The sequence below is a fragment of the Pogona vitticeps genome, chromosome 1 (genome assembly GCF_051106095.1).
Source record: "Pogona vitticeps strain Pit_001003342236 chromosome 1, PviZW2.1, whole genome shotgun sequence".
NCBI lineage: Eukaryota > Metazoa > Chordata > Lepidosauria > Squamata > Agamidae > Pogona > Pogona vitticeps.
The window spans coordinates 301,879,069-301,892,894 of NC_135783.1; the positions used below are offsets into that span (position 1 = coordinate 301,879,069).

Sequence of the window (13,826 nt, forward strand, 5' to 3'; positions counted from 1 at the left end):
TCCACCATTTCACTTCTGTTCACAATACAAACATAAGGATTACAATAGTCCTCTGGCTATGGTCCTCTAAAGGGGATCCCCCATAAGTCTGTGAAGTCCAAGATCTAAAATTACATTGCAACCAAGGAAGGTAGAAATAAAGGGGTAGGCAAAGTGCAGCCCACCAGACGCTGATGGACTGCAATATACAAACATTAAAAAAGAATGCTGGGAACTGCAATCCAGTAAAATCTGGAGGTCTGCATTCCACTTATCTGTGTTCAGCCATCATACAGGGACCAACATCACTCTTCTACCAGTAAATTTCATGGTTTATTTTTAAATAAAGCTATGCAATTGCTCTGTGCTGGGGATGAGAGAACCTGTTTAACTCAAAGTATATGAGAGTATTTGCTTGTCTTCCAGGACCCTGATGTGATCAATACTGAGCTGCCCATTGAATGCAGTCCGACACCTGACGATGATGGCAGCATTGTGCTGCACCCCAATAGTTCCACTGGGATGGTTCCTTTAATGGGAAGCCCTTCCTGTGCTTCTCAGACGAATCTCAGAACACTGGAAGATCATAATTCAGGGAACAAATACGGGCAGTGTCCACAAGAGATGGTGGTGGAGAACCTTGACAGTTGGGTTGCCAAAGGACCATCATGTCTCCCTTGCTTCAGTGATCCCAGCAGTGGGGCTTGGGCTCAGCCAGCTCTCAACCACAAACTGGATTCCAGCAATCAGCCAGCACACAAGTTGAAGAATAAAACCAAAAACCTCTGGAATCCAACCTACGGGTCCTGGGTCCTGGAGAATATTTGCCCACCCAGTCAGAGCTCCAAACTCAATCCAACACAAGAGCGGGAAGATTCAGGTTTTGATGGGAACTGTAGTTCCTCCCCAAGTTCTCGGGCATCACCTTCCTCCCCAAGCCAGAGCCATTCTCCTCACATTGGTATTGGGGGGATTGAACTGGTGAAGCTGCAGAATTTCCCCTGTGGCAACGTCAATTATGCTTACGATGATCTCTGCTACGAAACCAGTCGACCTTCACCTTTGGCAACAGATTCAGCCATGCTCTTGAGGAGTGCCAGCCTGCACAGGGATGGCAAGCTTTCCTTCAAGCCAGAGAAGACCTCAAGAGAGAGAGACTCAGGCCTCTCCTTGTCCGATGACCTCAGTGTCACGCCTGTGTAACAGGGGATGCTCTTCCCACAGTCAAGCCTTCACTCTGGGAGTGAGTAAGAGCAATGAAAACATCCTTTGTTGTTGTCTTCCTCGCTCCCTTCTCCCTTCTCTGCATCTCCTCTTCCCATTGTTCTAGAAACAGTTGGATTAATGCTGTCTTGCTGTAGCCTCTGGCACTATGAGTGGCCCATGAAAAACCTGCAAATTATCGAAGTGGCTCCACCCTATTAAGCCTTTGTTAGTGGTTACAGGGTGTAACAAGGTCCTTGCTACAGTGGTCCACAGTCTGAAGGTCCTTGGAGGCAGCTACACCCAATCACCTCTGCTGAAAAGTCATCACTACTGTAAAATAGAATAGATAAGAAATGCACAAAACTATGAGCTACTCCTAGAGACCAGTGGACTGCAAATGTTGTACTCTGCAGATGATTCATTAATAAGGCTGATAGGAAATGAAACCAGCAGGCTTTCAGGACACAGTTCCTGAAAGCTGTCGTAACAAGAAGTGTATTCATAATGGAAGGGAACCAAAGTTTGAGGGCACAAAAATATTTATTAAGAGCATTAAAAATTCTGAAAACAAAACAAATAAGAGTTTAAAGGAACAATTGGGACTGATAACCACTCTTTTTGCAGTACTGAAATCTGCTTTGCACCCCGTGAGTCTAGTTCAGTTCCCTGTTCCTCACCCTAGGTTCCAGGAGTCACCCTGAATTGGACTTTTCTTTTTAACTCCACCCTCATGAATCTCCCCCCCCCCCAAAGGCATATTGTCCTTCCCATACTAGTATTGGTGCAAATAAGAGTTTAAAGGAATGCAATAACGGTGCAATAATGATGGCAGAAAAAAAGGGGGAAGCACGGTATAGTACAGTGATTGCCAGTCTTGACTCCCCAAATGTTCTTGGACTAAAACTCTCAGAAGCCTTCACCACTAGCTGTGTTGGCCAGGATTTCTGGAGTTGCAGCCCAAGAACATCTGGGGACCCAAAGTTGAGAACTACTGATATCGTACATTCAAGCAAGCTGTAGATTTACCGGATACAGAGATTTCCTGTGTCCCTACACAGAATGAAGGAAGAGATTAAACAAGCCCTTGGGAGCAAGAGGGACAGGCATGGCAGGAAGGGGAGAAAATAGCCACCCCGAAGCAGACAAAAATGGAAAATCCCACTCCTCGATGTTGTGTCCTGCTGGTATGAGCCCACCAGACATTTGCATGGTCCTCCTTCTGCCTTTGTAAGATTCCTCTATTACAGGAAACAAGGCCCAATAAACTCAATAGGACTGAACGTTGGTACTGTCAATGTATTTGCGAAGGCTTTCACAGCCGGGATCTAATGGTTGTTGTGGGTTTTTTGGGCTTTTTAGCTGTGTTCTGAAGGTTGTTCTTCCTGACGTTTCGCCGGTCTCTGTGGCTGGCATCTTCAGAGGACTGGAGTAGGAACTCTGTCCATGCTCTGTTGGTGTTTGTTGGATAGTATTTATAGCTGTGGGAAGACTTTTGTCTTTTTTTCAGGAGATAGGGTGATCAGCATGTTTTTGTTTTGATGAGGGAGTGGGGAAGAGGGAGAGATTATCTGTCACTGTGATTGATGGGTGTCGTTAGCTGGTCTTTTTTGTGCAATGACCTCTGGCCCTTGTGGCTGGGTAAGAATTTGTTGACCTTTTGCAGGTTGTATTTTCCAGAATGGTGCGCCAGGCCGGGTTTATTTTCAGGCCACCTTCTTTCCCGTTGAAGTTTTTTTTTATGTTTATGGATTTCAATGGCTTCCCTGTGTAGTCTAAAATACAGATTGCTGGTGTTGTCCAGTATTTCAGTATTTTGAAATAGAAATAGCCATTTAAATCCATAAACATAAACAAAACTTCAACAGGAAAGAAGGAGGCCTGAAAATAAACCCGGCCTGGAAAATACAACCTGCAAAAGGTCGACCATATATTGGGACCACAAAATGCAGCATTCACACCAGAATCAAAGAACATGAGAGACACTGCAGACTAAAACAACTGGAAAAATCAGCAGTAGCTGAACATGCCCTTAAACAAGCTGGACATGAAATTCACAACCTTCAGCACATGGCTAAAAAGCCCAAAAAACCCACAACAACCATTGGTACTGTCATTTTCCTACTGTGATGTAACAGCTTTTTAAAGAGGAAATAAAACAGTTTGTCAGTACCTCTTTTTTGTACACTTTTTAAATTGAAATAAGGCACGTGCTACACTTTGTGTTCAGAGTGTTCTCAATCACTGCATTCACTTATATTTTGTGATACTGGTCATCTTATATAGAGTTGTGTGCCCTGGCGATTATGCAGATCTAAGGATCTTCATCATCTTCACTGACACTCCCTCTTTCCATTGGCTCTTAGAAAGACTTGGAACAGGTCCAAATATATTAATCAAATGAGATTAGGATTGTACGTTGATTCAGGGCGGGGTGGGGTGTTTGACTCTGGGAAAAATAGTGAGCACTCTTACTTTAAATTACAACTTTTCCTTTCTTAGCAAAGATAAATTATTAAGGACCATTTTCCAACACTCGTTTCTCTTTTTAGTACCATAGATTGGGGAAAAATATGGCCCCAGTGATAGCTTGCTGTTTTAATGCTGTATCTGTGTGATCATAAGCTTACAGTTTCTGTAAAACACATTTTAGAGAGGTTTGTAACAAAGATAACTGATCCACACACAAAAAGGAATTTAAATTGCTTGAGAGTTTTCTGTGCAATTCCACATAACATTATACTGTGATTTCCACATCTCCTATTCAGGTCCTTTTCCTTTCTTCAGACTTACCTTTGCTCTATGTTATGTTCTCTGCTGTTCTCACTTAGACTTTAACGATCTGTTGTCTCTCATCTAGATTTTAGAAAACACCCTCCTGCCTCTAAATTTGGCTTTCAGCAGCCTCATTTCACCTTTCTCTTGGCACATAAAACCCAGATATGTGGAACCGAAGAAAGATTGTCATTTTCACATTTGTACATTTAATTGCTTTTGATCTGTGATTACCTCTAAGAATGGCAATACTTCTTGCCACCTCATCCTTTGGGGATCACTGTAATTACATGAATAACAAGCCTGCTTCTATGCAATTTCAAATCAGCCAAGATGTATACTTCTATATTTGCAATGCAGAAATAAAGACATCCAAACACAGCTGTTTAGTCTTGTCTGTCGATAACTAAATCTCTAGATGTAAGGTGAGATGCCAGCATTGTTAAATAAAAGGTTATCAGGTAGTTCATCTCTCTCTTCCCCCCCCCCCCCCATTCTCTCTTTGGAGAACTGCTAATATATATACTGTACTCTATGTCACATCATTTTCACCAGGCACTGCCTGCACAGATGCCCGTTAGGCTGGAGACAATCTGTTGTTGACAAAGAGAGGTGAATAAAAGCACCATCACTTTCCATGGCATAGCTAGCTGTCCTCAGCTTATCTGGCTGAAGGGTACTGTGGGAGTTGTGGGCCAGCACATCAAAAGGGCAACAGGATGGTGGAAACTGACAGACACTCCCATTACTCCCACTTCACTGACACCTGGTAATCTGGCTTTATATGTTTCTGAAACAATAGGGAACCAGCAACATACAGTGTAAGCAATGAATCAGACTTCCAAGCAAGCTTCGCTTTCTCGTGAATAAAAATACACCTCCAAACATACAATGATTTTTTTAGCCCTAACAGTAGTGTGTGGTGTAATTTCCAGGTCTCCAACTTCACGTGCTCATTAGTCCAAGGATATAGGACCCTCCAATATAAAAACTTGAGGCTTTGTGTATCCTGAACTCCTTATGGAGCAACATATCAATGTATAGTATTATCTGCCAGCACATTAGCATCACCATTATGTTTAAAGAAAGAAAGGTTTTGTGTGTGTGTGTGTGTGTGTGTGTGTGTTTCTTTGTTCTCAATGCTCAAACAAAAGAGTTACAAACAAATATATTTTATCATTGCATTACTTTTGTGGCATACACACCATGCTGACAGATGTTTCTATTAACTTTAAAAAAAAACATATAGTTATTGCTGATCATATAATGCCCCTTACCACCTTATTAATTAGCAAAATCAAATATCTGCAACTCTTTTTAGTCCAAAGTTTTGGTTTAATTCTCTGAGTATTAATGACAACTCAGTTAATTGAAAGCATATAAAATAAACATAACAGTTTAAGGTTTGTGCCAAATGAAAGTATAGCTTCCATGTATTGTATTACTGTACTTTGCTATTTTGAAAATGTTTATTAAATTCAAATAATATTGACTGGGGAGACGGATAATTATGAGCATCACAGCAGGTAAAGGGCAAGGGTAAATTTAACCAACCATTTTATTCCTGGCTGTAAGCCTGAGGAAATCCCATTGTCTAAAGCTGCATTGAAGGAAATGCTTGAGTGACTATGACAGTGTTGTGATCCCTGTAATTATTATTCCATGAACATGCTATCAGCAAAATTTTTAAAAACTGCATGCATTTAGTCTTTTTGTCTCCTTTGGTCCTTAGTTGTGTCCATTAGTCCAAGGAAATAAGACCCTCCAATATAAAAACTGTGGATGTACATGTGTTTTCACTTAAATTTATTTGTCATAGCACATCTTGAAGTACTATATTCTCAAACTATACAGTTAGGAAGCCAGAATCAGTATAACATTTGCACTGTAGTGTTCAAAACAAACATCCTCTACAGATGAGATTTCTGGTTTGTAGTAAAAAAAAAGAATTGTAGTCAAAGGTCAAACATCTGAAATCTTCCAGAACCATCACTGAAGTATATTCTTGACATTCAATGAAGGATCAGCCCCTCAGTAAATTTACACCACTGAATATGAAATATTCACCTACTCCTTTCAGGGCTAAAGTTCCAGAGAAAAAGTGGGCAACCTGGTGCCCTTCAGACTACTCTCATATGCCAGCATGGTTGTGGATTGTGTGACTGTAGTCCAGGAGACATGGAAAGTGCAAGTGTGCAGATCCCTGTTTTAGAGCAGGGATGGGGAATGTAGTTTTGTAGAGGTTGCCTGTCTGCAGCTCTCATCAACTCTAGCCCATATATCCAAGAGTGAAGTGGTTTTTGCAGTCCCTGCTACATGAGGGGGCTATGAAGGCTTCTATTCATAGCTGTATTTAAAACTTACATTGTACTACTCTAGACAAACCTAACTAGATGCACTAATACAACTGACAGATCCTCACAACCACTCTGTGAGGTAGGTATGTCATGGCTTGTATTTTAGAGATCTTAGAGAATATTAGTTACAAGACTGGGGGAACTGTTCTTATTTTCCAAGTGCTTTTCTACAAAGAAATCTACCACTGCTTTATATTAAACGAGGAGAAATAGTCAAAAGCTTTATTGACCTGGATCTTTTCAAGGGTCATTCTTACTCCCTCTGGGTAGCTCCAAAGAGGAACAGTTTGAAGGAAATGTTTGCTGCACCAAACTGATGAAAAGAACTTTCTTAGAGGTCGAACTAAATGATACATCAATCAAGGTTTTGCAGAAGTACTTTCCAACAGGTGGAAAACAGGTTAATTAGTTAGAATGGGCTGATCATAGGAAATGTGTACCCCCTTTATTATCTTGATTGGTTCCTGCTCCAGCTGGTGGGACCAACAAAGGTGAAGGATAGAATCCTGATATTGCCAAACAATGCTAGGGAGAGGAGAAATGTCAAGACAACCTGTGTGCTCCTGTGTGTGCACATGTGACTGTATTTGTGTCTGGCAATAACAAAGGCTACAAGCAAGCTTTGAACTCCGCAATAGCTAGCATAGTGGGAGTCAGTATAGAAAGCTTTAAAAACCCACAGAATTGGTAAGGACAGATAGAAAGGGACTGCCAGGACCAGAAAAAATATGTTGTAGTGTGCTGGAGAGGGGAGAGTCTGCACACATGCACCTTAAGTCATATCCTCTCAAAAGAACACAAGATACCAACTAAATGTTTGCTGAAGATAGTGGGGAGAGGAGAAAAAAGGTCTGTTGGGACTTGATCTTGTTCTTAAGTAATTTCAGTATTTAATGTTTAAAATGAGAAAAGAACAAGATCAAGTCCCAATAATGACAATGATGATAGTTAGTAGAGTACCCAGAAGTGGCTTACTATTCCCTTCTTCTGGGGATGCCCTGGGACTATGTACCTTGCCCAAGGCCACACAGGCTGGCTTTTCTGGGAGGCACTGTGGGAATTTGAAGTCCCAACCTCTGACTCTCCAGCCAGATATCTAAGTCACTGAGCTATCCAGCCAGCTAAACTTTTGTTATACTATTAATGTAGTACTGTATTTTAATTTTTTTTTCCTTTTACCTTGGAACTTGCCTTGAGATTTTGTGATGGGTCTAGAGAAAAACAAAGAAATAGCAAGTTCTACACATACAGACATATACAGACTGCAAACACATTATTTCAAACCAGGAGTTGCACGGATATCCCTCACAACCAACCATGTGAAAATCACTACAAGCACTCTAGCATATTCCCTGCTCCAAAAAAATCCAAAAAGTCCTTTTGTTACTTATGCTAGTGTAAAGTTGACCAGATGCACAGCCTCATTTCCAAAACGCAGAAACAGCAGTAGTGTATAACATTAGAAATCTTCCATTAAATATGCCAAAGGATTTTTAAGACGAAGTATAGTTTCAGACAACAAAACTTATATTTGTATGCATTGCTACTTCCAATCTTGCTGCTAATCATCATTCAAAACTGTACACCCAACTACATTTTCCCTGCTAGATTTTTTTAAAAAAATTAAAGTTCTTAAATTTAACCTGTGAAGAATGAATTACAAATGCAGAACATCATGCTCAAAGATTGCTGTGAATACCTGAAAATTTTGAGCATTACATGTTTTAATGGATTTTTAACCTTGTGGAATTTTTAAAGTGAATCTTCAATCTTCACAGAGCACATAGGAGGATGTTTGAAGTAGTCTCTTTGAACTGCATGTTACAATTTGGCACTCCAAAATGGCAACATCCAAAAGGTGGAGAGGGATTCATTGCTCACTCTCAACCAACCCTTTTGCAGGCAGCACGAGAGCAGACAGCAGTGATGGAAGATTTGTAAGGTTAGTCTTGGGAGAAAACTCTGCTGTACAGTGGACCCTTGACTTACAGACGGCTTGACTTACAGACTTTTTGAGTTACAGACTTCTCTGGCCGCAAAATTTAGGTTTGACTTGCAGACTGAGATTTGACTTACAGACCAGAAAAAAACCAAAATGGAACAAAAACGGCCTGTTACGGGATTAATCGGTTTTCAATGAACTGTAGGTCATTGGAGACTTGACTTACAGATTTTTGACTTGAGAACTGCCTTCCAATACGGATTAAGTTCTCAAGTCAAGACCCCACTGTAATTGGCACCAAGAATGTGAAGTAGAAATAGGTCAATGCATTGACAACACTTAGCAGTTGATTTACTAAAAGCAGTGACCCAACTTTTTAAAATCATCTTTACAGTACATATTTTATAAACTGATGTTTCATGTACAACTACTAAGTAGTGATTATACTACTGTATCATAATTATGGAATCCTAAGCAAAGCTTGGAAAAAATATTTTTGAACTAAAATTCCAAGGTTCCTCTGGTCATCATTGCCAATGGCCAAAAAAGGAAACTTCTCCAAATTTTGATCCTTGCAGAGTTGAAAGATCTGATAGGGTGAATCAAGGAAAAATTGCCCAAGCTCCCCAAGACACAGTCAACTTTATATAGGGAAACTGGGCCCACAGTCATCCAGTTGTCTCACTGTGTACGCTTACTACCTCCCTGCCTCCTGTAAAGGACTCAGTTTTGCCATATAGCTCCTATGAGCATATAAATAACTTCAGATCATATACAGTCATGGCCAAAAATACTAGCACCTTTGCAATTATGTCAGAAAATGCAACCCTTCTCTCAGAAAATGTTTGCAGTTGCTTATGTTTTGGTACTCACATGTTCATTTCTTTGATTTGCACTGGAACAACACAAAAAAACAGAGAAGAAAAGTCAAATCTTATACAATCCCACACAGAAACCCAAAAATGCACTGGCCAAAATTATTGGCACTCTGTCTAAATTTTAAGAAATAATTGCTTGTCAAGCATGTGATGCTCCTTTAATTTGTATTTAGACATGCCTGTCCCAAGTAAGAGGTGTGGGCAATATAGTAATCACACTTGCAGCCAGTTAAGATGGAGAAAAGTTGACTCAGCCTTTGTGTTCTGTATGACACTGAACATGGAGAAAAGAGAATGAAGTGTAAAGAGTTGTCTGTGGATTTGAGCTCGCACTATCCATTGCCATCTGAATGAAAAGGGACGCTATGGTAGGAGACCCAGGAGGACACCACTGCTGACACAAAGGCATAAAAAAGCAAGACTCGAGTATGCCAAAACTTATGTGACAAAACCACGATCCTTCTGGGAGAACGTACTGTGGACAGATGAGACAAAAGTAGAGCTTTTTGGTTAAGGACATCATGGCACTGTTTACAGAAAAAGAAATAAGGCGTTCAAATAAAAGAACAGAGTCCCTACAGTCAAACATGGTGGAGATTCAAAGATGTTTTAGGGTTGCTTTGCTGCTTCTGGCACTGGATGCCTTGACTGTACGAACGGTATCATGAAATCTGATTATTACCTGGGCACAACGTAGTGGCCAGTGTCAGAAAATTCCACCAGATGTCATGGGTCTTCCAGCAGAACAATGACCCCAAAACACACTTCAAAAAGCACTCAGAAGTGGTTACAAACAAAGCACTGGAGAGTTCTGAAATGGCCAGTAATGAGTCCAGACCTGAATCCCATAGAACACCTGTGGAGAAATCTCAAAACAGCAGTTGGGAGAAGGCATCCTTCAAATCTGAAGGCCCTGGAGCAGTTTGCAAAAGACGAGTAGTCCAAACTTCCAGTAGAGAGGTGTAAGAAGCTCATTCATGGTTATAGGAAGTGATTGATTTCAGTTATTTTTTCCAAAGGGGGTACTACCAAATATAAAGTTAAGGGTGGCAATAATTTTGGCCCAGAGCATTTTTTTTTGTTTCTTTGTGGGATTTATCAGATTTGACTTTTCTTCTTTGTTTTTTCATGTTGTTCCAATGCAAACCAAAGAAATGAACATGTGAGTACCAAAACATTTGCAACTGCAACCATATTCTGAGAGAAGGGTTGCATTTTCTGACAGAATTGCAAAAGTGCCGATATTTTTGGCCATGACTGTATCACTAAGCACCACATGGTCTGAAGTTCTAAAACTACATTGGTGAAGACAGGAAAATGGTTTCTGCAAGATCTATTCATTGTGACTATGAGTCAAGGTAACTTCAAGCTATGATCATCCTGCAGATGGGTTAAAATTACAGCACTGTCTTGTCACATAAACATCAGCTTCACAGCTGAATTCTAGTTACAGTAACTGCTAAAGTGACTGATTTTGAAATGAATTTTTAATCTTTTACATTCATCTGATATTCCTGAATAGATCTCTAATACTCCATGCAAATGAAGCACCTAGCACCTAACATTTCAAGTCTCCAATGTCTCTCTATAAGGATAACTACATATTTCACCTTAATCTTGTAGAAACCTGCTAATATGCTGAAGTAAAAGCGGAAAGCCAAGAAGCAACAAGAGCCAAAGCAATCTTCTCAAGCGACAACACGACTGAGGTTCTGAGTCCCTGGATGTGAAACATTTCAGTGCCAACTATGTCTGTCAGTACTGCTTTCATTTAATGAATGGAGTCAATGAGATGTGCTCGCACAGTCACTTAGATGCATGCCAGCTGGCAAGAAAAAAGAACTTCTGGGCCACCACCAACCTCTTTAAAATAGCTACCCTACTTTCATACTAGGAATATGTCCCCTGGATAAGATGATTAAACAACTCAAAGAGCTTTATAGTCTCAGCAGGTAAAGATAAGGGCACATACAATATCAAAATGAGGAACTAATGCAAAATCAGATGAAAATGAGAATCTCCCATTACTACTCAGCTGCTCTAAAATTTAGGGCCAACTCAATTTGCTCTGTCATATAAGGGACAGCTATTCATTCAAAACAAATTCTGAATTCAGAACCATGTCAATTCATGCCTTTCACTTGCCTGTCCTTCAACTGCAATCCTGGTCACTGTTACTTGTGGATATAAGCTTAAAAACTTATAATCCCTTAGCTATACAGTATATGTAATTGTGGGCAAGGCCACAGGCTAAATTTGCATGAAATATTTATGTGTGGTCCTTTTTTAAAACAATGACAGGTTGCAAGGGAGTAGAAAATAATCTGCCAAGGAAGGAAGTGGGAGAGAAAACGCGAACTGGCAGAGGAAGAGAGTCAGAGGGTATTGAAGGTTAAGGTGATACACAGGGTACAGAAATCCAAGGTGTCCTTTGGTTTCTGAAACTTCAACAGCACTTTATGCACCATCATGAAAATTATTTTAAAAAAAAGAAGGGAAAAAAGAGAAAAAACTGAAGAGTCCATAAATTTCTGTGCAAAGTTCCATATACCACACTGACACATAAGACATGTGAACATCCATATCTGTAGGTTTACAAACAAAGCTTGACTGTTAATTCTGAAGACTGTTCCTTTAAGAGGAGAATTCTGATCTTTTCATTCGTATGTGTTTCTATGAAATTTCACTCTAGCTCATTAAAGGCAATGTAGAATGGTTTAGTCCACGCATCCTGATTCCAAGTCCAAAGGCTCAGGATTCATTCTGCTGCATCTGCACACATCTTAAGCCAGCCCAGTGCATTCATGGTTATCCCTGGATTCCTCGGGTTCCAAGACAGTGACTGCCACAGTCTGGCTGTCTATTTTATTCTATTTTTGCTTTAGGCTCCTAGTTCCTCATGTCCCCAGAGTCTGGCAAAAGCTTTTAAAGGCTTATCTTTGAATGAAAAAAAATTCTAGAAAAATTAAAACTTATTGACTGGTCCATTATTGACTTTGAGTCAGTCTCTTTCATCTCTCCAAGATACTTCTTAAGATATTGATCAAATTGTCCAGTCCGAATAAGTAGCCATCTTCCCGGTTTCCTTCCTCCCATGCGATCCTGTGATCCAAGGTCTGCCCATCTGGGAGAAGGGTAGTCTTTCCAAAATCAATGAGCCACACGTTGGCACGTCCACTATCATCATGCACAAATAGCAATGAACTTCCAATCACCTGCAAAGAAGAGACAAACAGAGGGCCTAATATTCTATCAGCTATATAGAGTTGCTGCTGCCATTGCTGGATCTAACATGGAACTAACATGCTAATAGTTTATAGTCACATTAATGTATGTTGCAGCTCTTTCATAAGCAGTATTTGTCCCCTGTCCTCAGTGCTGCCTTTTGCTGCTTTGTACTCAAAGAGCTACCATACAATTGCACTCATTTCACATGCTAGCAAGGTTATGCTCAAAATCCTACAAGCTAGGCTTCAAAAGTATGTGGACCGAGAACTCCCAGAAGTACAAGCTGGATTTCGAAGGGGCAGAGGAGCTGCTAGAGATCACATCAAGCCGATTCTGTTTAATTTACATTGGTTACCAGTTGCTGCCCGGGCCCAATTCAAAGTGCTTGTTTTGACATATAAAGCCCTAAACGGCTTGGGCCCTGGATACCTGAAGGACCGCCTCCTTCCATATGAACCTACCCGGCAATTAAGATCTAGCCAGGGGGCCCTTTTGAAAGAGCCTTCCCTTAAGGAGATAAGAGGGAGGGCTTGTAGAGAAAGGGCCTTTTCGGCAGCTGCCCCTAGACTATGGAATGCCCTCCCGACTGAGATTCGTCTGGCGCCGACGCTGATGACATTTCGGCGCCAGGTCAAAACCTTCCTGTTCCAAATGGCTTTTAACTGAAATAACATCAAATGTGGGTCTGATGGCAATTTTTAGAATATATATTTTAATTGCATTTTAATTTTGCCCTTTTATTGTATTTTAATTGTTGTAAGCCGCCCAGAGACCTTCGGGCAGTGTGGGCGGCATATAAGTTAAATAAATAAATAAATAAATAAATAAATAAATAAATAAATAAATAAATAAATAAATAAATAAATAAATAAATAAATAAATAAACTAGAGACCAAATTGCTAACATGAGCTGGATTATGGAGAAAACCAGAGAGTTCCAGAAAAACATCTACTTCTGCTTCACTGACTATGCAAAAGCCTTTGACTGTGTGGACCACAACAAACTATGGCACGTTCTTAAAGAAATGGGAGTGACTGATCACCTTATCTACCTCCTGAGAAATATATACGTGGGACAGAAAGCAACAGTTACAACTGAATATGGAACAACTGATTGGTTCAAAATTGGGAAAGGAGTACGACAAGGCTGTATATTGTCTCCCTGCTTATTCAACAGAATATATCATGCGAAAGGCTGGACTGGATGAATCCCAAAGTGGAATTAAGATTGCCGAAAGAAATATCAATAACCTCAGATATGCAGACGATACCACTCTGATGGCAGAAAGTGAGGAGGAATTAAAGGACTTCTTAATGAGGGTGAAAGAGGAGAGCGCCAAAAATGGTCTCAACATCAAAAAGACTAAGATCATGGCCACTGGACCCATCACCTTCTGGCAGATAGAAGGGGAAGATATGGAGGCAATGACAGATTTTACCTTCTTTGGCTCCATGATCACTGCA

The 13,826-nt window shown here is 40.4% G+C and overlaps 2 protein-coding genes across 3 annotated transcripts in view; one reads left to right on the plus strand and one right to left on the minus strand.

Moving 5' to 3' along the window:
• The window catches only part of LTK (leukocyte receptor tyrosine kinase), a 150,042-nt gene extending 148,210 nt beyond the window's left edge, over positions 1-1,832 (plus strand). For both annotated transcript variants that reach the window (XM_072986249.2, XM_078391402.1), the window contains exon 29: positions 406-1,832. In XM_072986249.2, the coding sequence (XP_072842350.2) occupies positions 406-1,182 (777 nt within the window). In that variant the 3' untranslated portion in view covers positions 1,183-1,832. The remainder of the gene's footprint in view (positions 1-405) is intronic.
• An 8,306-nt stretch (positions 1,833-10,138) lies between these two features.
• ITPKA (inositol-trisphosphate 3-kinase A) overlaps positions 10,139-13,826 on the minus strand; it is an 84,595-nt gene continuing 80,907 nt past the window's right edge. The window contains exon 7 of the mRNA XM_020793778.3: positions 10,139-12,349. Coding sequence (XP_020649437.2) covers positions 12,146-12,349 — 204 coding nt within the window. The 3' untranslated portion in view covers positions 10,139-12,145. The remainder of the gene's footprint in view (positions 12,350-13,826) is intronic.